This window comes from Argiope bruennichi, chromosome 4 (genome assembly GCF_947563725.1).
Source record: "Argiope bruennichi chromosome 4, qqArgBrue1.1, whole genome shotgun sequence".
In the NCBI taxonomy this organism is placed as follows: Eukaryota; Metazoa; Arthropoda; class Arachnida; order Araneae; family Araneidae; genus Argiope; species Argiope bruennichi.
The window spans coordinates 112,328,436-112,354,205 of NC_079154.1; the positions used below are offsets into that span (position 1 = coordinate 112,328,436).

Here is a 25,770-nt window from a genome sequence, read left to right on the forward strand (position 1 = left end):
GGCTGCGATGATAGGGTCCACGTGGTTGTGCCGGAATGTGTGCACAGCTGCAGAATCAAATTTGGATGCTGGAAAACAGCGTGTTCTTTTAATCGTGTTAAGTCATAATGCCTTCTTGACTGAGAAAAGCATTCACAACTTAAGTGAAAAAAGTATCGTTTTGTTGTAGGAGAGGTTTCTATAAAAAATTAATTGTGTTGTGATGGGATAGCACATAATTTGGGCTCTAATCTTAGGAAATAGTATGTTTCTATAGTTTTTTTAAAGCTAAATATGTCTAGGAAAGGAGAAATGTAACTCTATAATCGGGACATCATTTATTAGTTATACCATTAGCATTATCTTTGTAATTTGATAGATATTACTTCGATAAAGAGGAGGTAATATGCATTGATACAGAATTTAAAAAAATTAAAGAAAGGAAGAAATTTGAATTTAAATTCGTTATTTTGATTTTTTTAAAAAGAATTGAAAATCTGCTTTTATGTGGAAATTATTTCTTCAGTGATTTCTCCAAACATAAAAATAATTATTAAAAACAAACTTTCATTAATGAATTAAATAGAAGAATTTTTTCTTTTTAATTTATAATTAATTGTTACATATATGTTAATCTTGAATTTAAATTCTTTATTTTGATTAATAAACTAAATGGAAATTTGTCTTTACAGTCAAATAATTTCATAAATGGAGAATAATTTCATAAGTGGAGAATTAAAATTATTTTTTACTTCTCTATTTTTAATTCCTAATTATCCATTATAAATGTTATTGAATATTGAATTTAAATTCTTTATTTTGATTTTAAAAAATTGGAACTCTGGAAAATTGGAAATTATTTCTTCAATGATTTTCCTAACATAAAAATAGTTTTTTAAAAAATAAACTTTTATTAATGCACTGAAGAGGAGATTTTTTTCTTTTTAAAATTTATTTTTCGATTTTTAATTGATAATTAATTATTATAAAGGTTTTGTAATCTTGAAGAAAATTTTTCCAAACTTCAGGCGGCGCAAAAAAAAAAAAAAAAAATTAATTAATTAATTAGGAAACAGTCAATCCTAAAAACAATAGAATAATGTATTAGTTAATTAATAAATATTTTAATAATATATTGCCATTGAAAGGATTCAAGACCCCCCCCCAACAAAAAAAATATTAGAACTCTGACACATTAGGAAGTGAATAAAAATTAGATTACAAATCCTTTTTTCCGAGAGTTTATTCTCCACTATGGTCTCATTTCACGAACATGTAGATCGTGTATGTTATGTTACATAGGAAAATCGTAATCCAAGTAGAATAAGAGTTTATAGGAATGGCAGGAGGCTGCAGATCTCTATTATCTCTTATAAGATGCTATTTATAAATCCATATATTTGTGTGTATTCAACAGTATTATATGTTTACATATAAAAAATTTGTCAATAAAGACCAGATGGTCGTTAATAACTGATCATTTTTATCATAATTAACAGAAGCTTTTCAGGTGTGTATATCATGAAATCGTCTACTGCATATTGTGAAATAGATCCTGCGATCTGATCCACAGATCACTGTTACAAAAGTACAAACAGTGTTACAAAATTAACTGTGGGCTATAGTTTTACACGGACAAGTATATATTATAATTGCAAGGTTCTTCGACGAGGGTGAAACTTTAGTACTTATCATTTCAACACTTCATGTTAAATCATTTGAAAATACTTTCGAATTATAACTTAGATTTGCTTCAGCAAGAATGGTTGGCTGCTCGTACACGAAGAACTTAAATGAATATTGGATCTTCGCGTACCAGCAAGGTTGTTAATCAAGCATTAACTATCTTGATGTCCAAACGCTATCTGATAAAACTTGGCACTCTGTTTTATGTGCAAACTCATTCAATTAAATTTATCTCTAAGAAAATCATTTAATAAGAATATTGAAATATTTTTTTTCAATAAATCAAGTAATAATCCATGGAAAGAAATTAGAGAAGAAACAGGAAGGCCAAAAAATGCTCTTAAAACAATTTTCTATACAGTTTATAGAGCACATTTTCATATCTACTTAAAAATACACATTTATTGATGATCATGTAGTCCTGGCGCAAGGAACAAATATTGATTGCATTCTTCGAAAAAATTCACTATATGATATATGGTTGTCTTTTGTATATAACTTATACTGTATTCAGTCAAGTAAAACAAACAAAAAGATTCACATGAAAAATATTTTTATTGCACAAAACTATCATTTACAAAGAATAATGATTCATTGGCACATTTATAAGGGATTAATAAACCCTACAGCATTTTTCCACATTCATCATTTTATCACTTAGAAATACACACAAACACATAAATATTGATAATACTTCATGTATTAATACAAGCATAATATCAAACACAGAGAAATAAATCTATAAAAGTATTTTCAAATTTTCTTTGGTAAGTAATCTCCTAGATTTCTAGAAGATGTTACAAAATTTATTTCAACACTGGGCGTGTTTTGGTAGTCCTACTGCTAAAATAAGAAAATCAAAATTTTTATAAACATAGTAATAGTAAAAAGTATTGAGATTTACCACCAAAATTAAACAAAAATATCAGTTTAATAAAATTTTAAACATTGAATTCTGTTATACCAAATTTTATTCTGAAAAATTAAAAAAAAAAAAAAAGATTCTACTTCTATATCTTTTTAACAAACCCTGCAAAAAAGTAATCTTGTTTATTAATTTTATTTGAAAACTAAAAATAATTTTTCAATAGAGCCTAAATTTTCTCTTTCTGTCTAATTTCATTTAAAAACTAACAGTAACTATTTTATTTAGACTCAACTTGAAAATAAGTAAATTTTAAACACTTTAAAAAATTGAAAGAAAGTAAATTTATAAAAAAATCCCCGTCGAATCAAAAATGCCTTGCATGATTTAATTTTAACCAAAAAATGTTTTAGGAAGTTAAGTTAATCCAAAATTAATTTTGCTCAGTTTTTACCAACTCAAAGTATTTCTTTTGTTAAAAGAGATAAAAACAAAGTTAATTTCATTAGAGTAACTTAAGTCTTCATTAACGAGTCTAAATTAGATTGATTTAAAGTCGTTAAAAAATTAAGACATACTTTTCTATCTATTTGAAATAACGGGATGCTTAACAAGAATTATAAATATACGTCTTAACAAATCTTAAATCTTATACTTAAAATAAACATCTTATTGAATAGTTTAAAAAAACCTCTAATTTCACTTAAAACTTTACAAAATAAATTTAAGAATATCATTTAAATATTTTCAATTTGTCTTGATATGCAATTGTAATATTTTTTTTTAATCCTTGGGTATTTCCTTTTGTACGAAAGTAAGATCTGAAATCCTTTATTTCCACAGATATGGATTCATTTCTATAGATAATCTCTAGAACTAATTATTCAGCATCAAATCTTACGTGAAAATCAGTCACTTGCATTTAAAAGTCAATAATTTTCTAACTCCAATCAAAACCATGAAACAATTAACATTTAAATGCAAATTTAAAACATTTTAAATGCAAGGCAAAGCAGTTCTTGCATTTGAAGCCTTGAAATAAGAAGGAAAGTCTAAACTATTTTCTATTTTAAAAAAAATATATTTATATAATAACATTTGACACACATTTCATTGCATACCGCTTGAGAACACTTCGTGTAATTGTTCAAAGATTATTGCCACCGCAAACGAGACTTATTTTCAATCATAGTCTCAAAGCAAAAATTCTTCGGCATATCAGCTATAATTAGGGTACATCCTACTGCAAGGTAGCAAAGCCACTGTTCCACAGTTGTATTTCATAGGGCAGTCACTAGGCGTAATTGGAAATCACATGACTAAATTAAGATCACATGTCCAGCCAACAATCTGATGCCAAACACAAACGCTTACTTGTGAAGAAAGGAAGAGGGGAGAGCACAGTGGTAAGTCTTAGCCCTATCCACATTCCACTATCTCCGAAATCCTATTTCGATGGGATCACATAGATTTCTATTGCACCCTGTATCTGTATCCGTGGAAGTACAGTCTAACAAAAAAATCAGGCAACTTTGGACGGTATAAGAGCAGATAAATCAATCAATAAATATCGATTTTATCCATTGAGAAAGTCGACTTCCGCCTTGACACACCTGCCCGTCAGGACATCCATGGCACTGACCTTGAGTTCTGTGTCCCCAAAGATCATGATGGTCTGGATCTCCCTTTTGCCCTGCGGCTGCTTTGGTTCGTCCGGCAGGTCAAGCACCAAAGTTCCGCACCGTTTGACCCCTGGATCTGTAATGAAGTTGACGTCGTCTCGCTCACTGCAGTAGATATGGATGACGCTGCACGCCTGACCGCTTCGGGCAGGGGTGTATCGACGGATGACAGTGTCTCCGACACACACAGACTGGTCAGCCAGAACGAACTTATCGAATACATCAGCGCACCATTCCACGCCGTCCTTCACCACAAGCTTATCAGGAGGATGAGTGCCATGGATAAACCTTGGGTGAAAGAAAAATAAACATCAATAAAATTGATAGCATTGCATGATGCATTAGTTCTAAAAAGATTTAGTAAGTCATTCATAGCATAGCTCTATCCTGAACAATACTTCGGCGCAATGCTGAAAACTAATTCTGAATTGTAATTAATAACAAAGACAACTTATAAAAAACCAAATCGATCCAAATTTGCATAGAAATAAATGCGACAGTTTAATCGCAAGACTGAGTGCAGTCAAATTACACAAGGCACATTGGAGAAGCAGATACAGTGAAGATAGGCAAATAATTCTGGAATTCTAGCAAGCAATGCTGTCCTTGACCTGTTTGTTTTAACATATTTTAATTTGTTATTTCTGTGCTATTTCCAATCTGAATAGAACATATTCAGATTGGCAATGTCAATTCAGAGCTATATCAAGTATTAAAGATTTTCTGTTATTCGTTATTTTTTAATACAGATTTAAGCGAGTAGAGGATATTCACAAAGAAACTTTTATTTGAACTTTTTGAAACAACGAAATGCAAGGGCCCGGGATAGCCTGTTTGGTAGAGTGTTGGATTCGCGTCCCTTTGGTTGCGAGTTCGAACCCCGCGATCGAAGATTCAACGCGTGATTGGTGGCTGATGCGCGTATAAATCTGCCATGGTCACAAAGTCCTCCATGTCGAGAGTAATACCACTGGGGCACTAGATCAGGGGTGATCGTTCTTTGTTTTAGGTCTAAATTACGATCTGTGAATGAAATGCATGAATGAAGTCCGTCCCGTGAAAAGAGTTGTGACGTGTGTGTGGCTAAGTCGTTCTCTTGACCCTAGATGGCGCTACTATAAAAACAAGGGACGTTCCGCCACCGGCTTAAAACCGCTGCCTTCGTAACAGCGGATTTATACAGGGCAAGTGCCATAAGAAACAACAACACAACAAAATGTAACGAAACGCATGTCGTTAATACTCAGAGTTCTGCCAGACATATTTATGACGAATACAGAAATAGTTGATTATCTATCTTTTTTGATGTATTTCCTCAAAAAACTTGCGAAGCGATTCGACCTTACACTGACAAAATCACATAAGTGTAAGCTAGAAATTTTTAGATCTACTCTTTAATATGGTTTTTGGTTTTAATTTTGTCAAAATATGGTTTCAGTAACAAGGATAGAATTCAGTGAATCTCAGAGAGAAATTTTCAATCCTATTCAGCAAATGCCTGATTATTACGTAGAAAAATAAAACTACACCGAGTATTATTACGTCACACCAACACTCATTACGTATAAATAACACACAATAAGTGTTTTATCCAATAAAACTGCTTTGCATGAATATTCACTTTCATGTTACTTTCTTAGTTTTAAAATATCCCTCATGTTACAAAAATTTTAAGTTATTTAAATCTAAAATTCATATTTGATCCATTAATGAAGACAAAGGAAAACGACAAAATGTTTCATCTATTTAATTTTACCTACCTGTTGAGGACGCCTACACCATAAGTCAGCCTCGACCTTCTCGAACTTACAACGGTCGGATCGATTCCAAATTGCACCGCACCTTTCAGAATAGCTAGACTGACACCTTGAGGAATGATGACTTTGAGGCGGTCAGAGAATGCATCTCGAATGCTCTTCTGGAGGATGGCTGACTCGGCGAATCCACCAACCAGAAATAGATAGGAGATGGCACCAGAGGACTCGCAAGTGTCCAGAACATGGGCCACGTGCATTCGGATGGCGTCCAAGGTCGGCTGGAAGAGGTTCGTCATTCCAGAAGGCTCTAATCTCAGCATGCCCTGGGAAGACCACTTGATCTCTTTGCTGTTGTACTTCTTGACGGTGTTCTCCACCTGAAATGATAAGGCAACTATTAACATGATGGACGACCAAAACTGTTGAGAAATAGTAAATTAAAGATACGAAGTTGTATCCAGCAAGTGCATTATCATTTTTAATGAAACTGTAGAGGTATGAGACGCGTGAGGATAGAACCTGGGACCTTTTGGTTAGCAGTCCAGTAACTTATCAATTATACCAAAACGATCGTTCGGGTAGAAGAGTTGTTACTGGCTTATATGCGATTCACCACAGTACTCTCCCTCCAGTGAAGTCGGAGGTGAGACGAACGATATAGCGTTGAGTGGTGGTACATTGAGTAGTAGTAGCTGTTGTCTTAATGGGCCGTACCCTATTTGAGTAGCGCCAAGCGTTATGGCGAGAGTTTGTGGGTGCCGATGCGCCAAGTGTGTCTGGCGACTTTTTTTTTTTTTTTGGGGGGGGGGTTGCTGCGTCACGTGAGTCTGACGACTTTGCTGCGCCAAGTGAGTCTGGCGACTTTGGTTGCGGGTAGATGGCGCCACAACAGCTGTATGAAGGTTGAAGGTTCAGCGTCCGAGGTCACCAATGAAGAGGTGAGGGGCGCGCAAGGATAGAACCTGAGACCTTTTGGTTAGCAGTCCAGTAACTTATCAATTATACCAAAACGATCGTTCCGGTAGAAGAGTTATTACTGGCTTATATGCGATTCACCACAAAACATTTGAAAAATAATATCATCACTAGACTGTCCATGTAGTATTTTTGCACTAATATTCAAGGACGGCAGTATGTTCACATCTTTTCTTTGCTCATACAAAAATTATCATATAAATGTCTGAAGAGATAACTGCGCGGTAAGGACCAAGGTGATTCTATATTTGCCTGCTTTTATTTTTGAAACATGAATTCATCCGTCAGTCAGCAAGATGTCAAATATATATAACAAGTATTATTTACTAAAACTCCATAGATATCAGCTCTAGTTGTGAATATATTATTTCACCACTTAATATTCTTTGGTTCTTTGATAATCCGGCCTCCCTAGCACTCCAACCATTTCAAGAAAACGAGTAAAAAGTATTAAAACATTTTAAGTCATTGCATGTGAATGTCACATATTGTGATTTTGAATAGTATAATTTTCTAAGCAGTAAGTGCACACATTGTTACAAAAATGCTTTTTTTAATTGACCTCTCCAATCCAGTTAATCCGGCAGTTTTCTGATTTAATATATTGAGTACTGAGGGATTACTCTATTTGATTAAATTTTACCAAGTTGAATTGTGTTTCCAATTAAAAAATAAATAAATAAATACGAAAACTGTTAAATAACAGGATAATTTAAATTTCAATTTACAAATTGCAAAAAAGAGGTAGAGGTAGTACAAATTGCCACTGAGAATAGTACAAATTCTCAGTGGCAATTCTAATGACACTGAGGTAGTACAAATTGCCACTTTTTTCGGATCATCAATCGGATACAAGAAGAAAAAGCAGAAATGGCAAATCAATAATGAATGAAAACTACTTTATTTTGAGATGCTGAATTCAGCAGACTAATTGGCGAACTTAGCATACCATACACAAGTTTCACAACAACTGTATGAAGTTGTAATTGTAGCATGCTAAAAAAAAAAAAAAAAATCTAGAAAAATGCCTGGCTTTTTCCATATATTTTATTGCAGCGGCAGTGCATATTCTTTGCTAAATTAGGCATATATGCCATCTTATCACACATAAATTGTTGCATGTTCTTTGCACATAAGTGGTGTTTCAGATGACTAGCATTAAAAATCCAATCCATTGATAACATCAAGCGTTTTCTAGCACATGCGTTTGGCTTTTCTGGCACTTTCTTTAGTGATTTTGGCTTGTGCTTGTTTATTGCTTATTTATCTCCAAATTGAATTTTCAAATACTTCTTTCTATAGTAAAACAATCTATCATTTCAGCGCTATGAAGAAAATTTACGCAATCAAATATCATTTAACATTTTTCAAATAAATATCAATTCAATTTAGATAGATTTATGTTTTTTTTTTTTTTTTTTTTTTTTTTTAAAGAAACGCGTTTGCTATTTGAAAATGCAACTCGTAATTTTGAGCCTTGATCAAATGACCAATTAATGACTAATTGAATACTTATGCGCAAAATTTGGCATATTTTATAATAAAATCTTATTGTTTTCCTTAAACTATGTAAATTTCACATAAAACATTCACTTTTAAATTGTGGTTAAAAGTAATCTTACTTTTTTTAATTGATAAATTGAAATTTTTATATAGATCTACAAATAAAATTCAAAATTCATATATCGAAGCTCATTTATTTAGATAATTGAGTAACAGAATCATCTTTTTCATATATGCAGATATAAACAAGCAGTCCTTAATTCATCAGATTTGCTACAAAAGTTTATATAAATCAAACACATTGTTTTGTAATCTAGCTGTCTTTGGCGATCGTTTGATTCGTTAAAAGTAATGGTCTCTAAAACTTTTAATGAAATATTAGGAAAGAGCATCAGTTTTTAAAAACGGACGCACTTTTAAAAATTTTAAATTCTGCTTAATTCTAAAAATAAGTCCTAATTATAAATAGAAAAATTATTAAAAATATGCATTATTGAACAGGATAAAAAAAAAGAAGAAGAAGTGGAATCATCGTGTCTTTTTCATCAATTATGGAAAAAAAAAAAGAAAAGAAAAGAGAGACCATGAGGAAATATTAAGAGCAGCAATTAAAACAATTTGAATTTCATTTCAACAAAGAAAATATTATTATAAAATGTACTTCATTTATTCTTTAAAAAGTAATTAAAAATACAAATATTTATACCATTGTAATGAAAATGTTTTTAATTTTAAAACGAGGTTTTTCGTACAGTAATATTTTTGGGCGATATATATAATTAATTAAATAATATATTATATTTATTAATTAATTTATTATTATTATATTTATAATTATATATTATATTATAATTATAATTATAATATATTATGATTCATTAAAATTTCAAAGAAGTGGCACCGATGTGTGTATTCTCACCTTCCAAAAACACTATATACCAAACTTTGTAACTCTTAGGTCAAATAGCCTTGATTATAGTGTGTTAACACACAAGTACACATATTTATCTTTATTAGTAGTAGAAATTTGTTTTAAGATAGCTAATTTCACTCCTTTAAAATGTTGATTTTTTTTTTTGGATAATGTATTCACATACAAGCAAATATATAAAAGGGAAAAAACCGTTTTTTTTTTTTTTTTTTAATACAAAATTCATCCAAAATTTGACCCAGTCTCCAACAGTTTAATAAGATCACATATCAAATTTCATTCAATATTTGTTTTCTTTTTATGCTATACATTCACATACATACAGAAGGAATGAAAGATACTTGAAAGACATAACAATTTTCTTCAGTTCTTAAATCTGAACATGCAAATTAGGGATTCGAATTCTTTAAATATTGCAGTATTTTCCTTCTGATTACTATAAGCTAAAAGTAAAAAGTACTATAAGTAAAAAGCTATGATGTCATATTGTGTCGGATCAACCTTTTGGCAAACGAAACAGCCGTTAAATTTTCTATTCCAAACAGAAACAGTCGTCTGCATGTTTACCTTACACATCATCGCAACTCTTTGCCAGTATTCATAATTAACACCCATTGCTACTCGCACGGATGCGATAAAAACCATTTTAAATTTTCGAGCAATCGTTATTCATCACGTATTGCCAGATTTAATATGATTGTATTGCGCAATCCTGCATATATATATATATATATATATATATATATATATATATATATATATATATATATCATAATCTAGCATTTGATTCCTTTCCTAATTTAGTTTAAAATCGATGAAAATTACCAAATTTATATTAATAATTATAATTTATTTTTGAATAATATTTATCAGTGTTTATTATAGTCATAACCTTTAAGATAATTTATAATCTTGCGTAGTCAAATCCAGAAAAATTGAAAGAAGATTTGGATCTTTAATCCAAAACATAATAATCTGATATGATTTAGAATCGATTCGTTTATCTTTATTTTATTTTTAAAAATTTTGTTCTTAATTATGGCAATGATATTGTGCAAAAATTGTATGTAATATTGTCTCAATGTATCTGTATGCAAAAGCAATAACTAAAATAATGAAAAAATATTGTTGCAAAATATATAAAAATATATTTTTAGAAAATTATTAAAAGTAAAACATTTGAAGTATCATTCAAAAATTAATTTTTAAAGTTCTAAAATGATGTAATTTTTTTTCTTTTTTTGCGTATTAATATACATTAAAGTTTTCTTATTGAAATATATTAAAATTTCAGTATTTTTTTTTTCCAAAAACAGAATTAAAATGCTGAAAAATTTCTTTCATAATGATGAATTATCACTTCAAAAGTAACTACGTGCCAAATGTAGTATTTCTAAATTTAACGACGTGCCCTTAAAAATTTTTGCATTATATATACCCTAAGACGCAATTTATGAAGGATACTCAGCATACAAGCTTCTTACGTTAGAAACTATTTGGATGCTCATAATTAAGGGCACAATAATGTAGTATGCATATGCAAAACAATAAGCTCATCAAATGAATTGTGGTGACATTTTATACAAACTTAAATCAAGATGATAATACATTTTTTAAAAAATCTCATATCTGTTGAAGCAAGATTTTGGAGGAAAAAGAACCATACGGAAAGGCAGAAAGAGATAAAAAAAAATAAAAAAAAGACTATATTGAAGAAGTAAAAATAAAATATGTCAAATTCTCTTATTGAAGAGCTCCAAGGGGGAATATTTTTTTCATTAGCTCCAGTTTAGTTACCTGTTAATCCATCATTCCTTAGTAGTACAGTGAGAAATATCGTATAGTGCATTTTAGACGTTTGTTGTTGACAAATTAGCTAGAATTTGATACAGATTCACAATTTAGATGTTCAGACTATATACTAAAATTTATTAATCTTGCATGTTGTACTTACCCTCCAACATGGTTGATCAGACATCAGTCGCATTTTTTATATATATATTACACTTAACATAGTATCAACAAATTATTGAAGAATAGATATTTTCAGAGAATTTTAATTAGTTGATACAACTAATTAAATAGTTGATATATTTAATAGTTATATCAATATAGGCCGGGATAGCCTGGTTGGTAGAGCGTCGGATTCGCGTCCCTTAGGTTGCGAGTTCGAACCCCGCCGGCAGAAGATTCCCCGTGTGCTTGGTGGCTGACACGCGTTAAATCTGTCGTGGTCACGAAGTCCTCCATGTCGAGAGTAATACCACTGGGGATACTGGATCAGGGGTGATCGTTCTCTGATTCAAGTCCAAATTACGATCTGTACATGAGTGAATGAAATGCATGAATGAAATCCACCCAGTAAAAAGGGTTGTGACGTGTGTGTAGCTAAGTCGTACTCTTGGCCCTAGATGGCGCTACTATTGAAACAAGAGGCGTTCCCCTTGAGGCTTAAAACGGCTGCCTTCGACAGCGGGCTTGTCCATGGCAAGTGTCATTAGAAACAACAACAAACAATATATTTAATAGTTATATCAATATATTTAATAGTTGATACATTTAATAATGACATAACACGATTTTTTTTATCAAACAAATTACTTGTTACACATTTACAAGTTACAAATTACTTGTTACACAAGTTTTTTTTTTTTTTTTTTTCGTTAAATAGCAAGCTTGTTTGCTTTCTTTTTTAAAGTCACCATTGCTCAGTTTAACATCATAATAAACTTCCACATACATTTTTGTTATAAGGAGAGACGCCATTCCCCCCCCCCCAACCATGCTAAAAAATTTTTGAACGAAGTTTCGGGAACAAAGCTTCTTCGACGTTTTTTGTAGTTTTCGGTATATATCCGCTTTTTATAGTTTCCGGTGATTTTTTCTGTATATATATCCGTAACTCCGTAGTTCTCACCTAATTTCTGTACCAACTATGGAAATTCCGCAGCTGTTGAAGGATATAGTTGTAGATAGAAAAAAATAAATAACTGATTTAGCCATTGACAAATTTATTAGGCAAATTACAAAGATTAACCTATTTCTCTTGTGATGTATTTATCAAAACTCTATACGAAAAAATAAAAACAGTTAACAAATTAGATGCAAAATTTTATATAGATCTAAAATTTGGGTTTAAAGACCAAGCACAAATGTCATCAAGCCGTTTTGTTGTTCCGTTTAAGAGAAATTGTATTTACAGACTAATATAATCTTAAAACATATGTTCCCTCTTACGAAATTCACAGAAGTCTAAAACGTAGATACTGAAATTTCTTTCTTTCTTTATTTATGTTGACATGTACCTTATTTCCTAGTTGTCAGTTTTTCATATTCGAGAAAATAAATTATATCCTGTAAATTACTCACCGTAGTATTTTTCATCTTCTTGTAGTGGTGGACGAAAGAAAATGGCAGGGCTATGTTAATGGGGGTTATCTTGAAAGGGCTGGCGTTCCTCTTCCTAGCTTCAAACGCTACCATGAGGTCCACGAAGGCCGCGGGTAGTTTATTTTTGAAATGCTCGAGGAAGTCCGTGCCGAAGATGTCAGCCAGGAGTTTTTCGAATTCCAGGTCGATACCCACCGATCCGTAAGGTCCCCCGGTGGCCTTGTGCAGTTCTTTGATGGTGCCGTTCTCGTCTGTGATTTCGTGGACGGTGATGTCCACTGTACCACCGCCACAGTCAACCACCATGTACCTCGTACCTGTGGAAAAAAAAGATCAATCAGCAATGAAATAAAGGATTATAAAGCATACTAGTGCATGGATTTATTGGTAGAGTTTCTATTAAGCAGATCAAGCAACTATCTGAGGCAGCTGGTATAAAGAGGGGGGGGGGGAGTACAGTTGGGTCCGTTAAAAAGTATTATTAAATTATTTACCAAATAAATAAATTTGCAAAAAAAGACATTTCCGAGAATAAAAAAAAATTGTTGTTGTTTCTAATGGCTCCTATTTTTTCAGTAGCGCCACCTAAGGCCAAGAGGTGGTCGACTTAGCAACATACACGTCAGAACCCTTTTTACGGGGTGGACTTCATTCACGCATTTCATTCCCAGATCGTAATTTAGACCTGAATCAGAGAACGATCACCCCTGATCCAGTACCCCCAGTGGTATTACTCTCGACATGGAGGACCTTCTGACTACGACAAATTTATACGCGCGTCAGCCACCACGCACACAAAGAGTCTTCGGCCGGTGGAGTTTGAACTCGTAACATATGGGATGCGAATCCAACGCCCTACCAACCAGGCTATCCCGACCCATAAAAAAATATTCAGATAATATAAACACTTTATCATGTATAATTGGTTAGTTTCCTAACCATTTTTTTTACGTTCACATAGGATTACACAATTTAAAAGTATCGAATGCCTGCTTAAATAATATTGTGTACGAACGTAGAAGCTCCGCAGTCTTGATTCATCTTTATTATAAAGATTGGGATATTAATTATTTATTTAACTCGTTACGCTCTATTTCGCTTGGAAGATCCTGTAAAATGATAATTGTCAGTTTGATATTTATTTGAAGTTATATTTCTTTGTAATACACTTAGATTCTCTTTTCAGCGAAATGAGAATTATTAATTAAAAATTATGTTTCATTTGCCAAGGCTTTCATCACTTCAGTCATTTTTATCTGTAATATAATTATTTAAAAACCGATAAATATATACCTCAAAATATATTTTTATAAAATTGGTTAAATAAAAATATATTAAACACGAATAAGTCATTAATATAGAGTTTAAGTTTGCTGGAATAAGACGTTTGTTGAAATTCGAAACTAAAATGACCAGTTATTATTAGAAGGGCCTCATAATGGACACTTATTAAGGGTCATAAATTGCCTAAATCTACATCTATATAGAATTATCTCGATAATTTTACTTCTTGTAATAAATAAATTGAAATATATATTTTTATAAAGTTACTAAAATAAAAATAAAATAAAAAATAAGCATTTAACATAGTGATTAAGTAAAAAAAAAAAAATGTGTTGATATATGAAACTAAATCAACCAATTTATTAAACTGAGGAGTCTAACATCATACACCGCCTAGCATTACAAAATGCCAAAAATCCATTACTCAATCGATTGCTTTTTTTAAGACCAATTAAAATATAAATATTTAAAACACATGTCTTCATGTCCTTTTCATCAGAATCAATATGAATCCGTTGTTTAAATTTAATGCAAAGGATAACTTTTATAACAGGTGATTTCAGTGAATAGGTAATTAACAAATTTCAGAATAGATAGTCCCTGTTTATCATAAAAGCGCTAATTACATCGAATCATTCTTGAATAAAATGCAAACAGTTTGGTAAGTAGAGCAAATGTGATCTTATACACAGGTAACTATATCAGTCGAAAAGATAACATCGACATGACAGTTCATGAACATGAAGAAATGGCAATTAACTTATTTCAAAAATATAGCTAATATCCTTCTCCTATAACCATATCCTGTGCGCTGTTCAATTTCTGGTGTTTGATACCATCGTAGGAGGCAAATTCTAGATTTTTATACAGCGAACAAAAGACAAATGACTTGACACCTTCACAGCAATGAATAACTGTACCATGCATTCATTGTATACTAGAACAATTGACACTGATAAAGGGTGAATTTAGATTGAGAAGATAATTATATAGATTACAATAAAAAAGGAATGATATAAGAGAGAAAAATATGATGATCATTTCTAATTTAGAATCAAAACGATATAAAGAAATGGAATTGGAAAATCTTGAACAGAACTTATTTCCAATGCAAATGTGACTTGTTTCATAACAGGTTTTCTAATCTCCAATCAATATCGACTCCGGGATTGGAATAATAAATCCATTTGTTGATGAAATATTTTTGTATTCCAAATCAAAATGGAAATAAGATATGTAAGGTTCCCCTGCTAGAATAAATAATGATAAAGCAAGCAGGGGCAGTATTGATGTTCCTAGCATTAGTTTTGGGGAGCACCTTTAAAAAATAATAATTTCATGCTTTTTTCCAATGAAATTTAACAAAAAGAGTCAAATATTCTATGCTCTAAGCTCTATTTACCCTAGCTATTCATTATTGAAGTAATGTATTAAAATTTTTCAGTTACTTTTAAAATTGTACTTTTACTCTCTTATATTAAGGGCTATGCTGTTAATTTTTCTTGGCAAAGATAATGAAAATTGCAAAATTAAAAACTCAATTAGATATCTTTTTCATAGTACCAAAAGATCTTTTAGGATCTCTCAATTTCTCGTTTATGTGTAAGGTGAAATTCTTTATCTGTTCTGTAAACAACACACTTACCAGCATTTTCTATGACAGCTGGCAGGGAACTGTCTGGGTTTTCTTTGATATTTGGCAGGGACAATCTTTGGGGGCCGGACATCATAGGCACTAGCTGGTGCTGCCGTAGGCGTCTGCAGAAGATGGAAGCTGCCTCTGGCTCCAGGGCAATCAATAACTGCTCTGGATTTTCTTTTGAAGCTATCCCAGCCTTCGAGGAGGGGGGGGGGGGAGAAAGAAAAACGTTAAAAGTGGGAAATTATTATTACAATTCAAAACATTTTAGAATCAAAATAATAAGGTTTAAAACTTAATTGATATTTAAAATAAAATTTATTTCCTTTTTATTTTAAATAATTTTCCATCAAAGCTATGCTATTATTATTATTTTGTCTTCTTGTTAATGCATGTTTAAAAGGCGACAGTTATTATCTGAACCACCAAGCCTTTCTAATCGAGGATTACCAATACATTCTAACCGCATGTTATCTCTTTTAAATATTGATAGTAGATTTGTTGTTCTTTTAACTGTTGGTACAAGATTTATTGGCTATAAATTTATAAAAGGGATAAACTTTGAAAAGGAGAAATGTACATCTCGTAGCGATTTTTTTTTTTTTGAAATTTTAATTAAAAATTCCAATTGATTAAAAATTGAGTGAAATTTTGAAATTTTTCCGTTATAACTGCTGAAAATATTACGGAAACAAATGGCTTCTACATAAATCTAAAATTATATATATAAAAAAATAAAATAATAAAAAAAAACTTTTTGGTTATATGAATTTTTTTTTAAAGATAATTATTTCAGGGGACCAACTGGTCAATGGGAATATTGGCTAAATTTGACTTCAAATAAATCATTTTTTTATAACTTCATGCTCGTAATTCCGCTGAATTGTCAGACATTAAAGATGTGTTATTGGTTAAGTTTGATTAGATTTTTAATAAAATTTAAAAATTGCCAAAATTTTAAAAAAATTAGCAAGCCTTTTAAATGGATATCATTAAAAAAGCAATTTTTTAAATTTTAAAACGGTGAAATTTTTGTGCAGTGATATTTTTTAAAATTATTGTAGGAAAACAGTGAAATTAAACTTATTCTTTAATTCATTACAATTTCGAAAAATAAATCCCCCCCCCGAAGTCCACATTTCTACTTTCTAAGGTATACATGTGCCAAATTTGGTAGCTGTAAGTAGAACGGTCCAGCTTGTAGTGCGCCAACACACACACACACACATATACATACGCACTTTATTAATAGTACAGATTAAATTTTAAAAAAATATTTTAAGCATATTTTGAAATGATATAACTAATTGTTGAAGTGAAAACAAATCATTTCTATTGTAGGCATTAATATTTCCCTCTCTTTCTCAAATGTATTCTCTTTCTTTTTCCTCCTCCCTATTTTTGATAATCAAAATATTTTCCATGCTGAGTAAGTTTTAGCATAAGACCCGATTTTAGGAAACTTTTTGAAATTTTATTGCACTTACAATTAATATTTAGTACCAGATTCAAGCAATGGTGAAAACATTTTAAAGTGTGCAAGAAATTTTTAGTAACATTAATTCCGGCGAACCAAATGGTCGCCAAGAGTTGCTAATCAACAATAATAATAATTTTTAAAAAAGACTATCAGTAAACAACACTTCTGAATACCACTTTTTTAGATTCCCTTCATCTACAAGACATTTTTACCATTGGAGTAACTAGCATCAAACTTTTTCATGCCAGCTTTATAGTTTAGTATATCGAAATTGGCATAATTCAATATCCTTAATTTTTTAATTAATACATTTTATGATTTGCAACAATTTTGAATTTTGATGTCTCAAGTGAACATTGAGAAACAGTAACAACGTAGAATCATTGTTAATGAAATCAGTAGTAGGAAGGACTTGCAAGAAGCAGTTACCTCATAAGCAGCATTCCTCATGAATTGTTTGGCAGGTTGTCTCCAGATGGCAGGAACGGTCACGACCCATCGGACGTCATCGTTGAGGATGCATGTAGCCGACTGGTCACTCAATTCTTGCAGAGCGTGTTTTCGGAAGTAACGGAGGGCGTGGGCAAATACGGTGAGGGCAGACAATCCCTTACCATTAGCAGCATAAATGATGGTGTCTCTGCTCAGATTCTACATAATAAAAAATAAATTGGTACTATTACTTTTGGGTTGAATTATTAAGGAAATAAAAAGGCAAATTAAAATGGACATGGTTAGATAGATGGGATGTAAATAGGTTTGTGGGTAAAAAAATTTAAGAAAATTTACAATAAGCTTAATCAGATTTGGTTATTTTCTTTTCTCCTTTTTCATTTTCATTTTTAAAATCATTATAATTATGTAAATACCATAAGACATTTTCTATTTCGGTATGCCTTTCTTCTGTGCGATTTTTCAATGTAATATATAATTCTTCAGATAGTGATGTGTTCAGTTCTTTCAGTGACTGCAACATCAAATTTATTGTTGCATTAGCTGTTAATAAATTAGAATCTCTCCGACATAATGCCTCAATTGTCAGTTTTATTGGAAGTAGAGCTGATATAGTTCTGGATATTAATTTTTCACTATCTGAAAAATTAATTTACAGGTTTAAGTCGATTATTGCTTTTTGGATTGGATTTCTCAGTTTCAAAAAACGTTCCATCATTAGAAGTAAACTGTCCCAACGTGTTTTATAATCTAATATTAACATATATTCTGTTTTATTTTCTGTTGATATATATTTTAGTAATATATCATTTTTTATAGGGAAACGTTTAAATATCTTAATAATTTTTCGAACTTTATAAATTATAGGAAGAAATTCTTGATGGGTTAATATTTTATCCTCATTAGCAATATCTTCTTCAACAATTACATTACAACAATATCTTCATTGTCAATATCACTCACTCTTACTCTCTTCAAAGTTGGAATCCGAAGTTTCTATATCCACAGTATTTGGATTCTTCTGTTCTTTATTTTTTTGGTATAATACATCTCTTACTCCTAATTGAATTCCATGAGCATAGCACAATTGCTGATTTGCACGAATCCACTTTCCAACTTTTTTCATAATTGTTGCTCCATCAGTCGTTATGGATACAATATCTTTGTTCAGGGAAAATCCATGTTACGCTCATTTATATTTAAGCAATTAATTAAGCCATTCATTAGCTAGTTAATTCCGCCCGTTAGGGAAACATAAAAACAATAACGTATACTATTTTGCTATGTTGGCGATCCCTGAACCTATAGTGGAGACAGTTTTAAAAATTTCTAGTAAATACCGAAAAACCGGTATTTAAACTTGTGAATGCCGGTATTACAAAATTGTGCAAATGGCTCAAAATACCGGTATTCGGTATCCCGGTATTGCAATCCCTAGCTACAATATATGGTAACAAACAGGTTTTAGGATTGCATTAAAAAATGTCAGGATTACATTTGTCGCGCCAAAAAAAATTCAATTTTAGCGAATGAATATTAATTTGAAATCGGATTAAAATAAATGAGGAAAGATGGGGGGGGAGATGTAACTTGATGCCACAGCCATATAACAAACATAATTATATATGCCATCGAAATGGAACTGCTGCACTGCATGGCACATTGCGCATGCGTCCATCTCCGAACATCTTTTACTGAGAACACTATCCATAATCGATTTGAATTATAAAAGAATTCATTTTTGGTTGGTTTTTAAAATACAAAGGAGAATGGCAAATTTGTAAGAAAACATTTTTCAAATTAGTCACATAGCAAATTCATTTACTACGAACTTAAATTCACTCATTTTTAACTCCCTTTTTCAAAATGACTTAATAATTGTCCTACATTAAAAACGTGATCTGTAAAATTTCAAAGGCAATTTTTAATCATTTATTAAGTTAAGCACAGCGGTTCTCTCTCTCTCTCTCTTTAGGCACTTTTACATTTTTTCCAGAACCATATTTTTACATGTTATTTTAATAATTTATTAAATTAAAAAGTAATTTAAAATTATTTACATAAAACAAGTAAAATGTATTAAGAATTTTTATTAAAAAAAAGCTGTCGAACAATTTTGATTTTACTTATTCTAACGAAGTGAATGAAAGTAAGTTTTAAAAAACTTCATAAGGTTCAATGTACAATCTTGAATTACACAGTTAAAGAAAATATAAATAATAAAAGAATTAATTTAAACGATACGAGAAGAAATCTGAAGGCATGCAAATTAAGAGGCAAAGATTGTCGCCGAAATAAAGCGCGAAGATTTTTTGTTTTAGAGAGGAGAGAAGAAACGAAATGCAGGAGACGGTTGGCCTACGCCCACAAGTTCGGAGTCTGAGAAACTAGCCCTGGAGTGGTCGTGTTGACATGATGCAGAACTGAGTCTCAAGAAAAACCTTCAATTTTGACTGTTGTACCTCCTACTACAGGTGTAAATAACTATTTATTTAACCAAGATTAGAACAAGTTGTTCTTTGTATATATATAGGGCTGTAAAATAAAGAATTGTCTGGAAATTCTGCTTCGTTATTTGATCAGTCTAGATCAGGTCATTACAGTAGCTATCCAGCCCTTCCATTTTTATAAAAAATTCACATTTATTTTGCATTGTGAATTTTTATTTGTAGTATTCAACGCGAAAATGCAATCACAAACAAAATAAACATTTAAACAATGGAAAGTGTAAAATGTTTTCTTTTTTATTATAAAATATTATACTGATGCTCAAAATAGTATTACAAGATACAATAATTCAAATTATACGTTGCTCATAAATTTGATGGGAAAATATTATCATCTGCATAATTTTTTTTCTTTTTCGAATTCGATAAAACAAGTAAAAAGTGCATCAAACAATGAAATATATATATAAACTGAAATGAACGTAAAGATCTTTACCTCCGTTTTGTGTAGAGTCATTTTAAACTTTTCAAAATATAGCCATTTCTTGGCCTCTTGGGGCTCAAGATCGTGGTAGCAGTCGCGAGCAGCATAGCCAAACGAATGAAATCTCTCTTCAGGGTCCAGGAGAAGGGTTGTTGGAGTCTTCTGATTCACTACTCCAGGATCTCCGCCTGTTGAAATTACTTTATTTAATACTACTGACAATCAGAGTGCCTAAGTGAACGCCAACAAACAGAAAAAAAACAACAAGAAAAAAAGTAAATAACCTTTTTCCCCCACTTAAATAATTCGCTGAAATCCCTTTATCTTATCAACGCTATTATTCGAAATGAGAACGAAAAACTAATATAATGCTTTCTTAACCTAAAAATTAAACTATTACAGATTGATTCAGTTTACTTGTATTAATGTCTGGTTTCGATGCAGCGAAAGGACTATTTTGAAGATGGACCTTGCTGTCATATGACAAGGTAAATATCTGAATTGGCATTACCAACACTATATTTTTATGCTATATGAGCAAAAAATCCTCGATATCATATCTAACATGCACCAGGTTCACATATACGATGGATCATTGGAGGGATCTGATATTGTGCTTGGACAGACCTTATCATCTAACCCCCCCACAACTCAGAATTTTGAAAAGGGGTAAATGGTAGTAGTATAGCAATGAGGGATAGTCGATAGAGAAGATTAGAGATTTAATAATTATAATGACTATCCCCCCTCTTAAGAAAACGATCAAATTAGCAAATTATTAACTACCATGAAGACAAGCGCAGACATCCATTTTTTTAAATTTAATATCAACATATTTCTTATTAACTATCATTAAGACATACCAAACGTATATTAACGAGTAACATGAGGTTTTCTGCACATCCCCTAACTCGATCGAAAGGATCAAATAATCAGAGAGCAATAAGCTATCAGCAATTACTAAATTTACCATTAAATCAAAATAAATAGTCATAGCTATTTGTTGTGTGTTGATGTTAATCTCAAACGTTTAATTCTACATGTGAGTCAAATGATTCGTCAGCTGCTAAGATAAGTGCTCTTGCTACTTGATGTAGAGCATGTTTGGTCCAATAAAATCTGATTCAACGTTTGAGGTTCAGTTTGAGAGGCCCAGCTGATGATGAATGAAACTGCAATAATTACTGGCGCAGTGGTGGCACTGTCTTGTTGCAGCTTGTCCAGTTTAGTAATAAGACGTACAGAAAAATAATTATCTATCTTATTAACAGTGGCAAAAGTACTCGTGCCTTCAAGACGTACGCACTTATGCGTACGTCTTACTGCGAAAGTTCGAACCTTTTTAAACTGTGGTGTACAAGACCAATGCCATCGGAGCATCTTCGAACGCAAATGTTCGACATTTCACATTGGAAGTTCGTATATCGAAGTCCCAAAATATGATGCTACAATCAAGTGTCAAACAAATGAAAGATATTCGTAACTTCGTATAACACCAGCTTCACAGAACATCGCATGTTGGTGAGTTTTTTCTCAAATTTGAGTTGCCAGACTTAGTTGACATCAACAGAATCAATAGAGTTCTAATTGTTTTTAAACGATTAGCCAATTCCACATATTTATTACCTCAAATGTTGTCGCTTTTTTTTTGACATGAAATTCTTATATTTAAAAAAAAAAAAAAAAAGAGAGATTCCGTCTACCTTCCCATTTCCTCATCATGTGAATGTTGTCCGGGTCTTGTGTGAAACTGAAGGCATATCCGCTGTACGTGGTTCCGAAATCGATGGCCACGACCACGAAGTAATTCTGTTGAGGAGAGCTGCTGGGATGGTCAACTCGGTTTCCGCTGTCGGTCGAATGGCCATTCATCAGAGGATGGATACCTGAAGATACGACATCTGAAATGAATTTAGGAATAGTCATCTTTATTAGATGTCCGTATTTTCAGTTTCAATATTTTCACATGTCTTTTTTGTAGTTTCGAATTTTTCAATATTTCAATTTATCAAAATCAATTATGTTTGAAGTGTTAAAAAAATTCTAGAAAATATTATGAAATTAATGCAACCGAAATCTATACTTGTATAGAACAGTTCAAGAAAATAAGACTTTCTTATTAGGTCTCTTAAAGACAACCAGCGGAAGTGGTCCCCCAAAACTTCCTCGCATAGTCTCAGATAAAGATGTTATCCCAGTAGACGCTCTGCATGGCATTAACGTAAAATAGTTTCGAAATATTATCTTCGAAAAATACCTTCGGCGTGAATTTAGCATTTTTATTGAATCTATCGTGTCGTACTTGGCGAGTTTTTTGTAGATTAATCACTGGCATGCAGTCAAAAGTATCGAAAAATCGAATTCGAGTTTCAGGTGCGTTCTTACCAACCTATGAAACAAAAATGTGACATAAAAATACACTTAAAGTTGTAAACACGCGTACCAAATTTGATATATTTAATCTTTTTCTTAATGAATTATTGCGTTTGCATGTTTCTGAACGTACAGACCGACGGATGGTCAACTCGTATATGAATTTCTCTTAAAATTTGAAAAAATGTATACGCTATAAATTTTAAATCTGAGTACTGAATTTCATTTATCTAGCTCTCTTTGTTTAGTAGTTATGGTGTTAACTTATATACGAACAGCCAGATAGCCAAATTTCTTCTGAACAGATTTTGCTCAAAATTTGATAGAAATCTGGAAATTTGGTGTAAAGACCTTATAACAAATTTCATTCGTCTAGCACAAGGCGTTTTTGAGTTATCTTTATCACAGATAGGCAGACAGACGGGTGGACATTTTCCAAAAGTGTGTTTTTTGAACTCAGGAAAGTCTAAAATTTGGGAGACTCATCAGCATCTCGAATTCAAATTTTTTGACGATTATTATTCTTTCTGGATACGAATATGAAAAAGTAATAAAAGGGGAAAATTACTTTATTTAAACTATCGAAAAAAAATTTTAGTGTATAATAATAGAGGAATAATTAAAAATTTAATAGAATTTTTTAGAATGCATTCATTTTTAAAATAATATAGTTTTTTTTTTAAAAAAATGCACTTTAAATCGCATATTAAATTTCATATATGATATGATGAGCGAATATTTCATTTTAAATATTCAACATCAATTTCTTTTATTATAATTGTAATAAAAGATATTTTTAAACTTCAAATTCACACAACGCACGATGTATATGAATCGAAATATAACTTTTTATGTATTGCGTCATTTCTTCTTAATTTATTTTTTCATATATAATGCAAATCCACGTCAATTTAGTCTTTGTTCTTTTTTTGAGCCTACATTTAATATCCCCTTTCAAGTGTGTATATTTTACTTTGACTTTATCCATTTCCAATACATGAAAAAAATTATTATTAGATCGCTTAGACATTCAGTGTTGTTTTTGATATTCTAGTAAGACTAGTTCAATTGAACCACAAACAGTTACTCGATATATACATATCCCCTCCCCCTGTTTCTTAACTACATTTGAAATGTGTGATGTGTTTGCAATTATACGGAACTTAGATTTGTTTTTCTATATTAATCCTACATTTATGTTATTTATCCTTTGTCTTAAATTCCAACAAATGTTATTCTGTTCTAAACTAATCTATATATTTTTACTATATCTCGCATTTTTATATTATTGTAAATCTTTCCCGTATAACTTCATGTACCTTACATTCTTTTTTTTTTTTGATTAGATGGAGATTATTAATTGATAACTAATAAATTTAGTTTTAAAAAGAAAAAATTAACTACTCACCATAACTTGAATCTCCAGTTGAAGTCTTAAACCCTCTGGGCAAAGAATCATAATTCCTCGGAGGTTTCGGTGGCGCTGGACTTTCTCTCCCAGCTTTGTTCCTTTTAGACTTCTGGTCAGTGGTCAGGGACATGTACCTCCTGGCCTCCTCGATTTCTTCCCTCCCCATGAATTTCTCACTGTAGGGGACCGATTCGGACACGGCAATTTTTTCGAATTTCCTCTCGCTGAGCAGCACCTCTTCCACCAGATTGTCAGTCTGATCCCTGCTGGGAAATCGAATGGGAGAGTGAGTTGAAACTGGGAACAATACCGAGGCTTAGTTGGCAAAAACAGACTGTAAGGATTCGTGTAGTTCAGGCTGTAAACGCATCGTTCTAATCCCATCAAACACGCACATGCCCTCGGGCATGAGACGCACGATGCGTCTCGGTTGACAGTCCTACATACCTATTAACATATTTATGACGATTTGGTGGATTGAGCATGAGAAAGGGGGCCTTCGCTTCATTTGTTATGACATAAAATACAATGATATTTGTGAGTAAGAAATGAGTAATTATTTTAGAAAACGAATGTTGAATGTGCATACCACATCACAATCTCAAAATACAATTCGGGTTAAATTTTAATTTCTGATTCATTTATTCGTACAATCGCCAAATTATAATTATTCTCACTGATTTTTAAATATATATATATCTAAAGGTCATTGTGGTTATGCATGTATGCTCCACATTTCCTGAACAAATAGTTCGATTTCAAATAAATTTTGCACAATAATTAAATTAAACAAAAGGAAACATACTGTCAATTTTTCAAAATACATAAGTTTATTAATATTTAATTAGTTAGAAATTAACTAAAAATTGAAGTGTATTCACATTAATTTCGGAGGAAATAGTTGCATAAGAAATATTTTTTATCTCATCTAAAAATTCATAATTATACCTTCCAAATAATACCAATTGAATTTCCCCTTTAGTTTTTATTAATTTTTTGAAATTTAATAAATAATTGAACCGTTGTTGGCATTTTTTGAAGTAAATTATCAATGGGTTGTTTTTTAAAATCATTTAACCGAAATGATATTTTTATTTTAATTAAAAAGCTTTTCAAACGAATAAAGAACTTTCTGTCCAGTAATATTTAATACAAAAGAAGTTATAAATTTACAAGTTTTTACATTACAGCATTACAGAATTTATTATTTACAGTTTTTACATGACGTAAGTTTTACATTAAAAATATTAGACATCAAAGTATTTTAATCTAGAGTAATGGGTTGGATATACCAATTAGGTAAACTTACAATGTTTTAATTTTTATATAGTAGTTGTTACAAAAGCTCCACATAAAGGATTTAGTGAATCTACACTTTCGATTCCACGCCATAAAAACCATTCTGAAGATACGATTAATTCGAAAATGGAA

The 25,770-nt window shown here is 31.4% G+C and overlaps 1 protein-coding gene across 2 annotated transcripts in view; it reads right to left on the reverse strand.

Moving 5' to 3' along the window:
• Positions 1–2,775: 2,775 nt before the first annotated feature.
• LOC129967077 (heat shock 70 kDa protein 12A-like) overlaps positions 2,776–25,770 on the reverse strand; it is an 86,955-nt gene continuing 63,960 nt past the window's right edge. The window contains exons 5-12 of one of the 2 annotated variants that reach the window (XM_056081742.1): positions 24,337–24,602; positions 22,259–22,456; positions 20,568–20,743; positions 17,601–17,822; positions 15,698–15,887; positions 12,748–13,085; positions 5,973–6,346; positions 2,776–4,500 (exon numbers count right to left, since the gene is read on the reverse strand). In XM_056081742.1, the coding sequence (XP_055937717.1) occupies positions 4,107–4,500; positions 5,973–6,346; positions 12,748–13,085; positions 15,698–15,887; positions 17,601–17,822; positions 20,568–20,743; positions 22,259–22,456; positions 24,337–24,602 (2,158 nt within the window). In that variant the 3' untranslated portion in view covers positions 2,776–4,106. Of the gene's footprint in view, positions 4,501–5,972; positions 6,347–12,747; positions 13,086–15,697; positions 15,888–17,600; positions 17,823–20,567; positions 20,744–22,258; positions 22,457–24,336; positions 24,606–25,770 lie in introns of both variants that reach the window. The other variant, XM_056081740.1, reaches the window with a different exon arrangement.